Here is a 16,674-nt window from a genome sequence, read left to right as displayed (position 1 = left end):
ACGAAGAGAAAGAGAGAGAGAGAGAGATCTTAGAGGGTTGGTAGAGTGGGTAGAGAGATGGCGTACGTATCAGAGCGAGCAAGGATGAAAAGAGAGAAACGGGATCGAAGCCGGTGCCCCGGTTGAAAGGACTTATCGTGTTGAGAGATCGCGACCATGGAGGACGTGTATCGGGTACATGGAGTCCCATCGGTATTGCAGATCCCTATGCTGAAAGAGACAACGTAGAGGCGGAGGTGCACCGGGGACGCCGCATAGGTATGCCATAATACTCTGGCGCGCAGTGTGTGTCTCTTTCCCGCTGGTTTCAGCGGGTCGAGTCGAGTCAACAGAACGGAGAAAAAGTATGTAGACGTACGTAGCTGGTAGACATTTCTGTGTATATTTTATCGTGCACATATTGCGACTCGTTCTTCGCGGCTGTGCCAAGCCACACAACGCACACGTACGGCCGGGCCGTCTACGTGGTACGCGTGCTACATGAACCGTGTGTCGCGGGCAACAGAGAAGGAAGATACATGGGATCGAAGTTACACGGATATGCCAACGTTGGGCGAGGCGGACGTTCGAAGAACGAGAGAAGAAGAAGACACGAGGCGACTGTCTGTGTCTGCTCGATGGTGCAACAAGAGCAGGACGGAACGTGTGACGGATTCACCAGGAAGAGAAGGAGAGATAGAGTATGGCCAGGGAATTGGAACGAGTACCAACAGGGGGCAACATGTGTGCGTGGAGAGGTCGGCGCGGTAGCACAGCAGAGCTCGATTTTTCCGATAGCGAATTTTGCTCTTCGTTTTTCCTCCGACCACCGTTTCCCTTTCGCGCACTCTCCACCACGCTCTCTGTCTCTATTCCACCTTCACCCTCTCATCACCGATTCACCCTATCCCGTCGGTACCGGCGACGTGCACCACGTTTTCCCTGGCGTACCATTCATTCCTCCGCCCCCGTACTCTTTTCAGCCACCACCACCACCACCACTACCATCACCATCACCACCACCACCCCCACCATCACCATCACCACCACCACTACCATCACCATCGTTCTTCTCTACCTGCACATACGCATGGTCTCTTTTTTTCTTCTATACTGTCCTCTCACTCGATCTCCATCTGGTCCTCTGGCTCCGGCGCGTAGCGCGCGGCCCAGGCGACCAAACCGGTGGTGCTGCAGACACAATAAAACGTGGAAAAAGCGATGGCCAACGTATACGCGGACGGACGTGCACAGGGAGAGAAAGAGCGCGACGGAGCCGGCAACCGTGCGACCGTGTATTAGGTTACCCTCTGGGTCGGACAGACGAAGAGAGAAAGAGAAATCGCGCCGGTCGACGGTTTTGAGAGGTTATTCATGAAGCACCTGACGAGATTCCACGACCACCGTTCTCTTTTTCCTTCTTTTCGGCAGTATCGGGGGACAAAGGATGCTGAAGGAACGTCGAATCCTAGATTTATGAACAGAGCAGAACCATTCCAGGTAGCCATCGTAATCTTGCTACGAATTTGATGGAACAGATAAAAGGAAGGATCCTTCCTATCCGACGTCTTTGTGTTGCCCCTTGTTAACAGAGATCCAATTCTACGTTACATGGCACGCGATAACGTTTCTCGATAAGCTTCGATTTAAATAACCGGGCAAATTTCCAACGACCGATACAACAGCGTGAAAAGGGGGAGCGTAGAGGCCATTAAACTGCGAAAAATCGCAATACGCGAAATCGCGCTGCATCGCGTGAAATCCGCGCAGGAAGGAAATTAGTAGAGAAAATACGAGAGGGGGTGAAACGGAATGGGGTGGGGGGCTTGGGTATCGACCAGTTCGGGTATTTTGCAACGCTTTTTCGCGGATGTACTCGTTAAACCGATAAATGAATAATGAGCAGACTATACGAGGTTGAACACGACGCGAGCCCGGGGTGGGAACGGAAACGGGGATGAAAAAGATGGGTCGGGCGGGCGGTGGGGCGCGCGGGGAACGCAACGAGTCGAACGCAAAACAACGAAATCGAATCACTCTCGGTGGCCGCCGGTACTTTTCATGCGTGAATTTTCCGACTGCTCGACACGTATTGCAGCTGCGGAATCGCCGGTAATAGCTTTAGCAGAATCGAGAGTAATGCCCGAAAACATTTACAATACGCGTCGCTTGCCGCGAATAAAAACGCACAGATCGTTTAGCGGCGATAATACGCGCGCCGCGTACAACGCCAACAACAACAACGAACAACGACCAACAGGAGCGCGTCGGATAAAGGGGTTGCAAGAGACAAAAAAAAAAAAAGAATAACCGGTCAGACGAGAGAGAAAAAGTGGAATATGATCGAATGAAAATTCAATAGAGACGATCGGTGGTAACGATCGTAACGAACGTCGATAAAATCGCTACTCGGACGTATCCTTCGCATTTTAAAAGCGTTCCAACAAATTTCGCGCCCGATTTAAGTGGCTCGACTATGTGTGCGGTACACGTAAACGCAAATCTCTGTGTAGTATCGTAGATGTATAGACGAAGGCTGCTGATCATCTTCCCCAACAGGCACTCCGTTTAACGAGCGTGTAGGTATATCTCGTGTGTGGCTCGCGCATCGATGCGAAACCAGTGATTCGAGACGACAATTATCGTACAGGTATATAACAGGAAAACGTAACAGGTCGACTGCGGTCTGATGGATGATGATGATGACGGTAATTGTCGGGAATTACTCGACGTTAATTACATCCAGGCGAAATCGAGCGCGTTTACACCGCCATTCGCAGACACTTACCAGACTGACCGACCGGCCGACCGCGTTAATACACGCCCGATAAATTCGATTCGAAACGTCCGCGCGTTTCCCGTCCCGATATTTTACCCTCTCGCGTCGTCGAAGTTGTTACTCATCTCGTTTCGCCCTTCAACCCCTGCACCCCCGTCGTGTCTCGTTTCCGCTGCCAATTTTCCTCCCCTTCGTGTTCCTTCTCTTTTTTTTCCTTCATACACGCGCGTATCTATTTTTTTCTCTTCGCATTCCACGTTTTTTTATTTCCACGCGGACGACAACGCTGGCTCGTCATAAACGCGGACGATTAATCATCCTCGGTCGAATATAGCAGCCGTGAAAGGGTTGGTCGTGATTTTATAAACGCGATCGTGCACGAAATTGCGCCGCAGAAGTACGATCGTTGTAAACAGCTTTTGACACGGCCGCCATCGAAATTTTACAATGGACGATCAGTACGCGATTCGTGTAACTGGCCACTGTGAAAACGTTTGGTTTCGCAGCCGGATATAGCGTCAGGATTCTCTTCTATGAATCGAACGTGACGTGTTTCATGGAAATTCGATTCGTTTACTTCGATTTATTACGCCGGAACGTCGAGAAGACGAACGTAAGCTGCAACCAACGAGGATTCCTCACGGTCTTGTTTCACTTCGACTGGTCGAAATAAAACGCGCGAGGGACTCTTCGCGTAAATCTCCGCAGGATTTATCGAACGTGTAACACGCGACACGAAGAAAAAACCTGACCCTCGTACCCTGACTGCCGTCTTTGCCCCGAGGGTTGAACGTTTCCCGTCGCCAAACATAAGACTCGTTTCTTTTCGTTTCAATTTCGATCTTCTTGTTCTCGTGTGTATCTTCGTAAGTTGATGTCAGTTATTCAAAAAGTGTCTGTTAATAGCAATACCGACTACTGTTGGCACTTGGTGTTTTTCTATCGCTATCAAATTCGTAAGTACGTACGATAAAAGTATAAAAAAAGTGTCTCAATTTGGCGTTAAAAGTTGCTCATAAAATATTACATCTATTGTGTCATTGTTGAAACGAGAACGGCATTGAGAAATACAAATTCGAGGACCGTAGTACATTCGACAAACATACACAATCGACCATTGTGTATTTTCCCTATTTATCTTACCTATATCTACTTTCTTGTATATATATTTATATTTACACAGACGCATATTTACATAATGATATCAACATAGGGGAACAGGTGAATAGCAGAATTTTGATTGTTTCGTCTTCTATGTAATCATTGCTACGAACATAAGCTTCGCACGCGTGTATATTAATCGTGATAATAAAGACGACGAGTACCTAATAACAACGATAATTTTCGATCTGTCCACCCCGTAATCCTGATTTATCAATAATTCCGTGCCATTTTCGTCGCTGTCCCTCTTCTACCACTTCCGTGTTTCTTCATCTTACGCCTCTTTCTACGTTTTCTCTTTCCATTTCGCAACCACCGCGAGAGTTTCCTTCGACACGAAGCCCGATTTACGACCCAAGAGGGTGCATCCTGTTGGAACGACGCGCCCAGAAAAGAGGGAGAACATCGCCGGAAGCGGAGGAAATAACGGCAGCCCGGCTGCTAAATATTCAATAAACGCGAACATTATTCCTGGCACGTCGACGCGGAAGCTGGCTCACGGAAGAGTGCAGGTGAAGAGGTAACGCGAGAAAAATCGCGAATAAGGCGAACGAGTGACTGGGTTAGTATGAAAGAGGGGCCCGAGAACTCGATAGGAGATAGAAGAAGGGCTATTTATTCTCTCGTGAAAATTCACGATCGAGATTCCCTCCATACTTACGTTTCACCGTCTTAGACCTCTCTCTTTTTCCATGTTTCATTCGGTGTAAAGCTTCTTACAGATTAGTCTAGTTACCTGAATTCAAGAAACTGCAGGAATCACTTTATTTTACCAATTTAAACCCGTTATTTACAGTTGTGTCTTTTCAGGTTTCCGCTAACGTTAGAATTCTTTCAATTGCTTTCCAGATAGCAGTTAACTTGAGCTTTGTTGCTTGATTATATTGCTTCCTCAAACTGGGTTTTCACGTATACAATATTTTAGATATTACTTTCTACTAGAAGACATTCACCTGAAGATGGGTTGCACGAATCCAAGTAATTTCAATTGACGCGAAGAAGAACTTGTAATCACAAATTACACGTCTCTCACCTTTGCTTCTGCAAATTTCTCGATTCCATCTTTCTCATCTTTTTCATAAACAACTGTTTCACGAAAGATTATTTAATTATAAATCGTAAGCTGTATTTTAAGAAGCAATATTTATAACACCGGATCGCTATTCCTTATATTTTATGCAGTCAGAATATAATTATTTTACCAACGATGGAAGTTATTTATCTTTCTTCGCAATATCAAAGACGGCTCATTTTAGCAAGGAAAAAAAATGACGTATATCAAATTAATCACTATGTGATTATTCCTCCCTTCCTGAATTCTTTCTGAATTGAAAAATATACGAAAATCCAGAAGCTGGGATAATTTGAGAGGGGCTGGAGCAAAGCGGTCGCTCAAAAACCATTCAAGAATCGTACGTGTCGAGAGTAAAAAAGTCTTCGTTTAACTAAAAGATCAACGACAAGAAGAAGACGATCGGTGGTAAGTATAAAGCATGATCAGCAAACGGTTGTCTGGGTGCCGGCCGTTTCGAGCGACTCGATAAATTTTCATGATCGGACCTCGTAAATGAATCGCTGGCAAAAACGGACGAAGACGTGTACGGTAATTGACGACATTAATGTCCGGAATGCCGTAAAAGCGAGCGCGAAATGAAATACGACGTTTCTCTGGGCGAGCGTTCCGCTTTTGGTTCGCCGCGCCGCCAACAAATTATACCGGCGAACGACGCCATTTTTCTTCTTCCCTTTTCCCCTGAAGAGGCGAGAGACAGAAAGGAGCACGGAAGGTATACAAGGGTGAAACGACGAAAGAGTGCTTCGAAGGAGAGAAAAATCGGGATATTTGCAATGGCGATCACGATCGAGCTACGAGAAAACGGGAAATTCAAATCGGCCGATCGCCGCGATGAATATGGATGCCGGGTCGGCGCAAGAAAAACACGACGGAGAGATCTTTGTGATGCAAATTTTCGCGACAGTCCTTGTCTTTATTAATATCGAGGATGTGTTTTCGACGGGAAGCGCCGTCGCCCTTTGGAAAGCGGAGGGGGGAAAAAAATAAACGAGTTCGTTCTTTTTATTTTCCCTTCGACCCTGAGTTAATTCTCGATATCAAACGAACCAACTTCCAATTCTATTTCTGCCTGTTTGCTCGGCAAACAGATCGCTCCGGGACCATTAACAGGCACCAGAAAGCATTTATGTACCGAAGAGATACATATCGTTCGGCAGCCTTGCGCCACTTTTCTTTCGGCTCGTGCGACAAATCCTGTTAAGATATCCGGCCACGGAAGGATGACGTAATCACATCCTCTGAAAGGGAATCGCGAGAAACGTAATTTTTCCGTGCAAACATCGAATGGGTGACATAAAACGGACGGAGGGACAACGTAACTTTGAACGTTCGTTTTCGACATCCTGGTGCGACGAGTATTTTCGCCATTAGAGATTTATACAGTGAGAAAGAATTTCTGGCCGACCTAGATTGTTCCGTTGACAGACCAGCGTTTGGCAAACGTTTTTCGTTCAAACGAATTCCGCTTTTAAATACACTGTGAATTGACGGTCCTCCGCTTTGAGGTAACGAATTTTTCTGTTCCGGATTTATAACTCGCTCTGTTTGTCAATTGTCTTTCTCATCGTTAACTTTCCGATTCTCTCAAACATAGACGTAACACCAACGTCCGAACAATTACATTATGCATCGTAAAAACATCTTATTATATTGCGATATGTTATGCTATCTATTAATTAAAATAAAGACAACATCAAATGCAATAATTGAATCTTAAGGCACAAGATATACTGCTACCAGAGATAAAGTAAAGTATGTAATAAACTTCAGCAAGAAATAAGGACGAACTGCTAACTACGTTAAAAGAAACGTCCTACTTTATCAAAACAACTCGACGTTACGATTGTCAACTTCTTTATTCAACGATCCATCTTCTTACGTATCTTTGCGTTTCTGATAAAAACTATATTATATCTTATTTACAAGAATCTAACCTCGTTGAACTTCTTCCCTTAACTTTTAACTTTATAATTAGAAACGTTTCTCGTTAGAGGTGGATTCGTTTAACAGGTTTAGTAATTATCCATTTATCTACCATAAAGGACATTAATCCACACGATAGACGAATCTAAAGTTAAAGAAGAAACACGCTTGTGCGCCTTCGGGCATCGACAATGCCGCTCAATAATTCGTAATAAAGGGATGTTCGGTTAGGTCCTTGGTTTTTCTCGGTTCGAAAGTCGTCGCAAGAAACCGTCCGAATAGCTCCCTCTCGTGCAATTTGCATGTTATTACCTTGTTTACATATTTATTCAATAGCCAGGATCCCCGGGGAATCGTCTCCCTAATTCCCGATCTCGCCGTCCCTTTAATTTCGGATTAAGGGTCACGCGCGGAACCACCGAGCCGAACGATTAGTAAGTCGCCGCACGGATATTGCCCGGTCGTTGGTTCGCGCTCGCGCGCGCGTTCACGCGTCATGAATGAAAACATAAATTTCAGCGAAGCACGCCGGGCTATCGCGCGTTAAGTCAACGAAGTAATTACTATACCGAGCTACCGGTGCACGTGCGTGTAAAACAGGCACACACGTGCGTAATCTCGCGCACGTACACGGTATGGAATGGCATACGATACAGACGCTAGTGAAATAAACGTACGTGTACAGGGTGTTCTTCACGTATAGAGGCAAGCTATAGAAGACAGAAATATCGCTACCAAAAACGGGATAGCTTTTTCGAACGATACACAACGTGCTGACTCTCTCGCGCATGAATTTATCAACTAACAACATCAGTAAATTAATATATCATACGCTATACACTTGTAACTTTACAATTTTACATTGGACACGACGGTAAGGTGATTCGTAGTTTATAACATTTCATTTGGCTTACTACCGGATTTGTTTTGGTGTACAGGAAAATTTATTAGTATACTGGTGATTTAGGAATCGAAAGAATTGTAAAATTTCATTAAGAATATTAGCTTAATTATTAGAAAACTCTGATCACACCGAAAGTGGAACATTTAGAAGATTATAAGGCAACCTTTAGTCTTCTTTTTATGGGATCATCAATCCTTTGTACACGGGAAAACAAGGATACTGTATTGAGTATTTTCAATAGCATGGCATTTTCTGGTTGCATGGGACACCCTGTAGATAGAAACGAAAGGAGCAACTCGTGTATACATACGATTCACGGCTTCTATCGGTGCGGCTCGATGATATCCATTTGAAATTCAAATGAAAACGGGGAAGGCTTACCTGTTTATGCATTTCCACGTTCAGCCCGTACGACATCTCGTAATACTGGAAGAATGAAAAAGACATACGATATATTAGAAGCGAGAGATATAAAGTGATGATAGGTTGTGTGCGCGCGAGGCAATATCGAAGAAGGCGTGCTGGTACAAGCGTTAACGCGATGCTCGCGCGGCTAACGTGAAAGCAGTCGTCCTTTCTTGTACAGTTGTCCTCGCGCGCACCCAGAAACGTGAGTTACATGCACTTGCTGGAAAATACTTCGCATAGGAATGCCAGTAGTCTTGATTTTGGATTTTCCTTTGCTACGTTTTTACTTCTTTTAGACCGATCGCTTTAACAATTTAGCGCTACAAGATACGTATAAACGAGTCATTAACAAGTTGTCAAATATTTACGAACAGCAGATGTATCTTCCAGCGAAGCGAGATCACTGAGTAACGATGACAGACTACCACTTTGAATTTTTGCAACAGCAGACAATTACAAATTTTCCTATGGAAATGTAAAAATTTTCAGAATTTCCACTTGACATTCCAAGTCAGAAATTCGAGTGTATAAATTAAAGGTCTTAACTCAAGTTCGACAGCGGATCGATCTCGGTACGCAGCCAAAGTCGCAAGACACGACGCGACGTCCCGATGCAGGACGATCAAGATAAAGCGAATTTGTGCCAGCAGTTGCACCGATAAATAATTTCAGCGGCGTGCACCGTGAACGGCAAAGGGTAGAAAAAAGATCGAGGAGACGGCAGAAGCATCGGGCCAAGAGCTGGATCGAGTGTATTCAGCTGCAACTTATTATGCAACGCGTGCTTCAATTGCAGCGGATCGGTCGGATCTCAGCGAAGAAACTAGTAGCCACGGCGATCTTGGCGATCTTGGCGATCGATCTTCCTCGGTTAATGGAACGCGTACTTTATACTAACGCGGTCCCTTATATAAGTATAATACCTCTTGCAACTCTTCTCCTCCTTTGGTATTCCAAAATTCCATCGTACTCCAGACGAACAATGATTCGACAAGCCTGAACTATCGGAAGAGAAAGTGAGAAACGAAGAGATAGGGGGTAAGCGAGGAAGAGAAAGAGAGAGAAAGAGTACAAAAGACAAGGAATGAGACTTGAATGTAGTCGGTTAAGCCGAGCGGAAGGATTCCCAAGGGCTAATCGAATTATCGAGTTACCTAAACCGAGATGCTGCTCGAATTCGTAATAACGTCTAAAAGAACCCTTCGAAGAGGGTCTTTAGGGCCGGTACACGGCTGCCGAGAGCCGAGATTACATCGATCGAACGAGATTACGAAAAGCGGGCCAAATTGAGCCGTAATGCAAGATCCCAGCCAAGAAGGAGGATAAACGCGCAGAGAAAATGAGAAAAACGACTAAAGAATCGTTTCTACCTTACCCTCCCAGAGATTCTACTCGAGAGCTACGCCGTTGTTCCTCTGTGTTGGTGCGTGAGACGTACACGCGTGTCGGTGCGTGTACGCGATGTCCAAGACCGGTTTCCCGTAACATCGTTTCTACATCGTGTGTACAAGATCCCGGGCCGGGTATGCTTTAACTAATTCACCTACCGGACAGTGGTTCTCAATTTTCTTTCGCGCATTCGAACGAAATAAAACGGGCAAAAACGTAAAAGCAGGATCGGTAAGGGAACCTTTTTTCTGGCGAGTTTAACGAGCTTTAGAATTTTTATTATTCGAATCTCTCGAGTCTGAGAAAAATAGCAGACGAACGTAAATACATCGATTTTTTTTTTTTTTTTTTTTAATCTATATATATCTTCCAGTATAACAACTTTGTGTGTTTTCTTTTTTATTGTAAGCTGTTTTAGTAGAACAAGGACACGAAGAATTCTCATTTCGCTATATTTATCGCATAATAATTTACCAACTAGTAATATCAGTGGATTGACAAACGACGAGTTGTAAGTCGTAGATTTCCATCACGCGATTCTACCATACATTTTTATTTCCAATACGACGATTAGCTAGATTTCGTGAGTTTGTAGAACTGATGCGAACTTTACTCGTTGTATTGCTAAACTTAATATTATCAATTGATTAGCACTAGCAACTTCCAATCTGTTGCTTATAAAACTTCGATAGTAATCTAGAGATCCTACTAGCTACGTTTCTTTATTAGTAGATCTTCTATTTTTTAATAAGCCGTAGAAAAATTGTTAGACTTTTTTAAGACACGTAAAAGAAAGAGATTTCCCTCTATTTCGCTGGATGAAATCTGTAAATGTACCGATACAGATGTTCGAGGACTAAAAAAAAGTTGGAAAGAACTGGAGAATCATGAAACGTATACAAGGGAACCGCTCCGAACATTTCCCTCGATATGCATCTTTCAACGGTTACACGGCAGGAAAGCACCACTCAGAGATCTACATTTTTCTTTCCCCACGGTAATCAGAATACCTACGTTCCGACAGTTTGGCCAAGCATTCGAAAAATTCTCTACGCCAGCTCGAATCTCTGGGAGGTATTACCGTCGTCTGAATAAAACTTAATTAATAATAAAACCAAAACGAATGAAATTCCACCTGTGTATCTGACAATATCTTTACATCTTTGAGCAGTCTATTTTCCCTCAACCGAGTCTTCTAAACCCTCAATTATGACTCATCTTACGACTCGTATATCTGAGTCATCGTAATAGTCCAGTTGTAACTCGTGTCTAACGGAAGAACAACGTCAGTGAGACGTGAATGGAGGAGTAAAAAAAAATTCGTTTCGTCATTCGTATGTAGCTCGGGAATAAATCCACCGTGCACATTCTAAAACGAAGTGTAACGATGTATCTATTATAGCTGCAATAGAAACTGAATTACCTAATCTCGACAAGGAGCAAACTTTGCAGCAATCGTTGCAAAGTTAAACGAGACGCAATTTGTGTGTTCTTAACAGAAATGATACAATCTCGCTGAGATACGTCGTTTATCATACGCCGTTTGTTCTTTGCGAATTATAAGATTTCAAAATACGTATTTTCGAGCATTATAAATTGAATTAAATTTGCTGCAAGAATTTTCCTTATTTATATGCTCGCGTTGGAAAGTAAAAAACATTAAATTAATGCAGGAAACATTGGGAAATAGAAACCTCCCGAGTCTGGATCGATGATTTATATGCTACGAGGCATAAAACGGCGAAACAAAAGTATGAAAAACATTTTTCCGTGGTAACGCGTCTCATAGGATTTCTCGCAATTAGAAATTACGAAGAGAAAAACGCTCGTGATCAAAGAAGAGAAAGAAGAAGAGGAAGAAGGAAAACCTTGATTCCGGTACGAAAACGCAGGTTCATTTGTCTGCTGGTGCCTCGACGAAGTAATTAGCCTTTAATTAATAGACTTGCAGACTCTCGGGAGCGGAGGTCAGGATCTTAATTATCACGAAGCTGGAAACGTAACTCGCGGTCTCGACGCGTTTAATGCGGAAGCTGGTAGAAGTTGTCGCGAACACCGGGCGGGCAATGACTCGATTTCGAGGGGAGTGAAATGATAAAACGGCGCGGCAATAAACGTCGTTCAGCCATTAAACTCGGCCGAATTCGGTGCTCCGCACACGCCCCGCTCGTTCCGCCTCCTCTCTCATCCCTCTGCCCACACCCCTTGTCGACCGTTCGTTTGCATTTTCAAATTGAACCAGCTTTACGCCGCTATCCGAGAGTTTTATGCCGCATCATCGTGTCCACATTATCGAGTTAAGCCCGGAAATTCAATCTGCGACGATCTCGAGCAAAATTTCCACTCTCCGCGTCGACACTGCAAACCGAGCAGTTAAATCTCGCGCGATAGTGTGACAGAGAAAGAGAACGTTCGTATTATTCGATTCGCGTGAAAAACGAATTTGTGCTTCGTTCGCACGGGATATATCTTATTTAAAGAAAAGGAAAAAAGAAATAGAAAAGAAGGGACAGGTTTAAGGTAGAGAGGAAAAAAGAGAAGAATCGCGAAACGAACCAAGAAAACTATAGGTCGGGCCCCGCTGGCGGTGACGACCCTCGAATCGCATAATCCCTTTGGTTCTGGAAACGAGTCGGCGCTTTCATTCTCGAATAAACGACCGATATCGATCGCGATCGGTATCTCGCGTACCGTGACGAGATACGCAAGACTAATGGACCCTCGGCTCCTCTCCGCTGTCTCGTCCCTTTCACGAGCCCTTATCCCCCTTTTTATCTTCCCTCGACGGAATGGCCCCTATGTTGTGAGCACACCCTTACATAAAGGGCCTCTACCTATCTCCCTCTTTCGTTGTTCGCGCGCACGACTTGCAAATTTTGCCCTCGATTTGCTCCCGACCAGTCTCTCTCTTTCTCTTTGATTTAATCAAGAAAAACACTCGAAACCTCGGCCAAGATGAGCACACGCGTGCATCATCGAGAATATGCCTCTTTCGAGGGACCCTCCGATTACCATCGATGATTATCGCATGACGCAGTTTGGATATTGAAAAGACGTGTCGTTTATGTTCATGTTACATGTTCGGGGAAAAGTTATTCTTACGATGTGTTACTGGCTCGTGGTATGTCTGATGCGAGCAGCAACATTTAACGAGCGTAATAAGCAGCTTGATTTCTCAGGTTGGATGTTAGAACTTACGTAAGGAAGTAATAAATATCGTGTATCTTGTAATTTCGTACCGACTGCGATAAGTCTGAGAAAACACGTGACGCAATATAGATGCATTACAACACTGAACAGATAGAAATCATTCAAGTAGCTACTAGAAAAATCACAAGACGGCAACACATCCTTTCTAAAATATGTGATAGCATGCGGTCTCTCTGTCTCTTGTGTCTCAAACTTGCCAAACAGTCGAATTTATTATACGCTGTATTCTTTCTCATTCCTAATTTGCCCATCAATTACACGCGATTATATTAATGTCTCCTCCGAAGCTCATCACCTCGACAACTTTCTACCTCAGCGAGTAATCTCGGCTCGAGAAAACGAGGCTGGAAATCGTATGGTTCGCGGATGTCCTCGTAAAGACGAAGTGTAGCAGCACGCGTCACGACCTTGTACAGTTGGGCGCGTTTCATGGCCTGTCGAAAGTGTGCCATTAAATATCAACGAAGCGATTTGGACGCGTACGAGGCATCGGATATTGCCGCGGATTTCGCGGCCAGGATACGACGACCAGTTAATAGAATCGTGCCGGCGCGAACGACCACGGAGTTCGGGTCGTTAACACCGCTAACGCCGTGTCCAGCCAACTATACTGCCACGAATTTACACAATCGTTGGAAACACGCGAACGTGCACCTTCCGCACCCCAATTGGCCCGTGCTCTTCCTCGTGCACGAGTTTCGGCATCGTGCAATAACCCGCGAACGTGTCGGAGTCATTAGCGTGCACACTCGCGCTAGGAATTTCTGTAGTTCCGTTTGTTACAACGAACGAACGAGAAAACATAGCAGCGCGAATTTAATTGTACGATCATCGTCTCTGGCTAAAGTTGTTTGCTTGGTCTAGATGGTTGCGCGGTCTCTCGAGGGTTGAGAATATTAGCGGATGCGCTCAGAGGGATTTTAAATCGTTTCTGGGTTATTGCCCCTGAGTATATGCTCGTCTAATTTTCTTACTTTGTTTGCGAGCGTGACAGATTTCTGGGCAGAGTCGTTCTGCTTTATGAGTTTCTCGTACGAGCTATTCGCAAATATTCGTGTAACTCGCATCCGGAGATATTTGATAGGAAAAGTTGCGGCTGCAGTTCGAGTCGAAACTAATTGCAACTTCGGGCAATCTGAATATTTCTTTTAGCCGTGATAGAGCAGCCTATATCGTATACGTAATGAAGAAAATAAAATGAGAAAACGGTGGTCTTTGTTCTTGAACATTTTCTAGAAATCAATTGTTTGGTAAAAATAAGTATACAGCATGGTGAGTGTTTTAAAAATGTAGTTTAAAATATACGAATATTGCTATTAGATTTGCATGCTTTCAGAATAATATAGGACGGAAAGATTTATAATAAAAATATACATATACTCTGTTCTCATATATTGTTCATATATTACTATATATATTCTTAAAAAGTAAAGAGAAAACTAATGAAACGGTCGAGTTAAGAACCGAACACGATTAAGACGTACCTAATTAAAACTGTTATTTCCAAGTCCATTAAAAATAAGTCTCAATGAAAATCGATGGAATAAATCATAATAAAAATTTGACTAAAAAAAAAAAAAAAAGAGAACAACTCGACAATTTCTCACCAACAAATCTCTTTTCAAGTATCAAGAACAGAGCCGTAGAAAAACGAAAAAATTTCATTCAGCCGTCGCATACGATGGAAAACAAAATTGCAGCAGCGCGTAAATGCCGAAGTAAGAGGAAAGAAGGAAAGAAGGAAAGAAGTGGGAAACGTCTGAAGTTCCGGAGAAGTCAATGCACCGCGTTACTGAAACTGCGCCGGGCGATACGCTTCAAGGTGATCTCTTCCGCACGGTTCGCGCTCGTAAAAGTTCACGAGCTCGACAATTACATGAAAGAGTCGTAAAAGCGTAATGCCCCGTGGCCAGGCTGTACCGTCGTATAACGACGTCGTACGAGCATCCTCTGGCGTCCGACACCGTTACACACACGCTTCAACACTCGCGTCACATTGGAAACAAATTCACCAACAGAAATCGACACGATTTCAACCTGATATCATAGAGAAGAAGAGATAAAGCGGCAAAGAATAAAAAAGAAATATGAAAGAGAAAGATATAGATAGCAAACACGCGAATGTTATTGAATGAATCGTAGCGGTTACAGTGGCTTTTCCGCGTGGAAAAGTCAACCGGCGCCGGAAATACGAAACCAGCCTTTATATATAGGCTCCGGGAATATAAAACATCTCGACCACTTGCTCGCACTGCACCAACACCAAAGCGTTTAAACCGGCTACACCAACTGGGAAAAAAGCAGATAATTCTCGGACAAAAGGAGAACGGATCATGAGGCAGGATATTCACCAGAGAATTAAGTTCATTGTAAACATCTCTCTTCTACTCGCGTCCTTTTATAATGTAACGTATAATATGAATACTATACGTACATTATACGTTAATATTACATATACGCCAATGTATTGGTTCCATTCAGCAGTTAATTAAGATTACACGACAGGCGGCCACGATGTCAATTCGAGCGTGGTATATGTTGTCTGTTCTCATTAAACATCGACAAAACCAGTCCTGGACATATCATTGCCGGTTATCACGTGAAAACTGTACGTATACGTAGACATGTAAAAAGAAAGCGAGAGGAATGAAGAGAAAAAAAGAGCAACGACGCGAGAGCATTAAAGTTGTAGAATAATACTCAAGAGAAAATGATCGCATCCTCTTCTCGAACAGATATATATGTCGGAGATGAAAGGACATCGGGGCGTTTCTTTTGGAATGTTTGGGAAGGACCCCCAGGAAATACCCTAAGCCAGACTTTTATTATAGCTACACTTAAGTAATAAAACTAAGAAATAGTTGTAATGTTCTAATTCGATTGTGGGTGCTCAAGGTTTATGACGATGGGCTTGGGCTCGAGGTGACATAATGAGTCACCGAACGTAGCCACGGTCACGGGAGAGACGTGTAATAACAGAGCTATGGAATAATTATGCAGCTCCTTAAAAACAAAGATTGACCCGAGAGGTGGGGAGAGGACTATATAAGGGCAGTTCCATTTGTACTGGGAGTTAGTTAGTTATTGAGAAAGTTATGGAGTTAGATATTGAGAGAGTTATTGAGAGAAGTACGACTTGTACGTTGAGTCACACCAGGATCGGGTACCAGATCGGACCGAACCTAAATTCATTGTTATCGACATCTCGTTTGTCCGATTGCCGTCATTACCTGTAACCTTTTGTAATGATCACCTCGGTACCCATAACGATCAGCTAGAATACATAACCACGATGGTCAATTCGAGTGGAGGTTTATCAGACGCCCATACTTTTAGCCATTGTTGTTATACGATATAGATGATATTTACTGGTACAAATATGATTATTACAAAATTTGACAAGTAATCGTGGCGATTAGATACTCGAGATGCTAATGACAATGATCTAGGTTCAATAACGAAACCACGGTCAACGGGATAGCAAATGCGTTTTCTCCCAAAGTCTAAATCGAACTGAACTTACTTGTCCGCAGTACAAGTAGACGTCAACTAACTCGCCTCAGTCCAAGTGGAACTGCACTTACATATTCTTCTCTGTACCTCTCTGTACCCCTCGGGTCAACTATATTTTTAAGGAGAGCTATACAATTACTCCATACCTCTGTTAGGTAAAAAGGTTCATCCCGTGACCGTGGCTACGTTTAGCGACCAGTTGTGTCACTTCGAGCACAAGCTCACTGTCATAAATCTCCGGCAAACATAATAGGATTAAATCATAAACAACTACTTCTAAGTTTTATTATTTAGGTGCAGCTATAATAAAAAGTCTAGACTAAAGTATTGGAG

The 16,674-nt window shown here is 43.6% G+C and overlaps 1 protein-coding gene across 4 annotated transcripts in view; it reads right to left on the bottom strand.

The window, feature by feature from the left end:
• Nucleotides 1-16,674, bottom strand: part of LOC122568092 (protein groucho-like) — a 154,870-nt gene that overhangs the window by 78,252 nt on the left and 59,944 nt on the right. For all 4 annotated transcript variants that reach the window (XR_006316965.1, XM_043727447.1, XM_043727449.1 and 1 more), the window contains one exon: nucleotides 8,203-8,247. Coding sequence is in view for 3 of the 4 variants with exons in the window: in XM_043727447.1 (XP_043583382.1) it covers nucleotides 8,203-8,247 (45 nt within the window). In the remaining variant the exon portion in view is untranslated. The remainder of the gene's footprint in view (nucleotides 1-8,202; nucleotides 8,248-16,674) is intronic.

Source organism: Bombus pyrosoma, linkage group LG6 (genome assembly GCF_014825855.1).
Source record: "Bombus pyrosoma isolate SC7728 linkage group LG6, ASM1482585v1, whole genome shotgun sequence".
Lineage (NCBI taxonomy): Eukaryota > Metazoa > Arthropoda > Insecta > Hymenoptera > Apidae > Bombus > Bombus pyrosoma.
The sequence above is the reverse complement of the archived record's forward strand: the minus strand, read 5'-3'. Positions and strand labels throughout refer to the sequence as shown.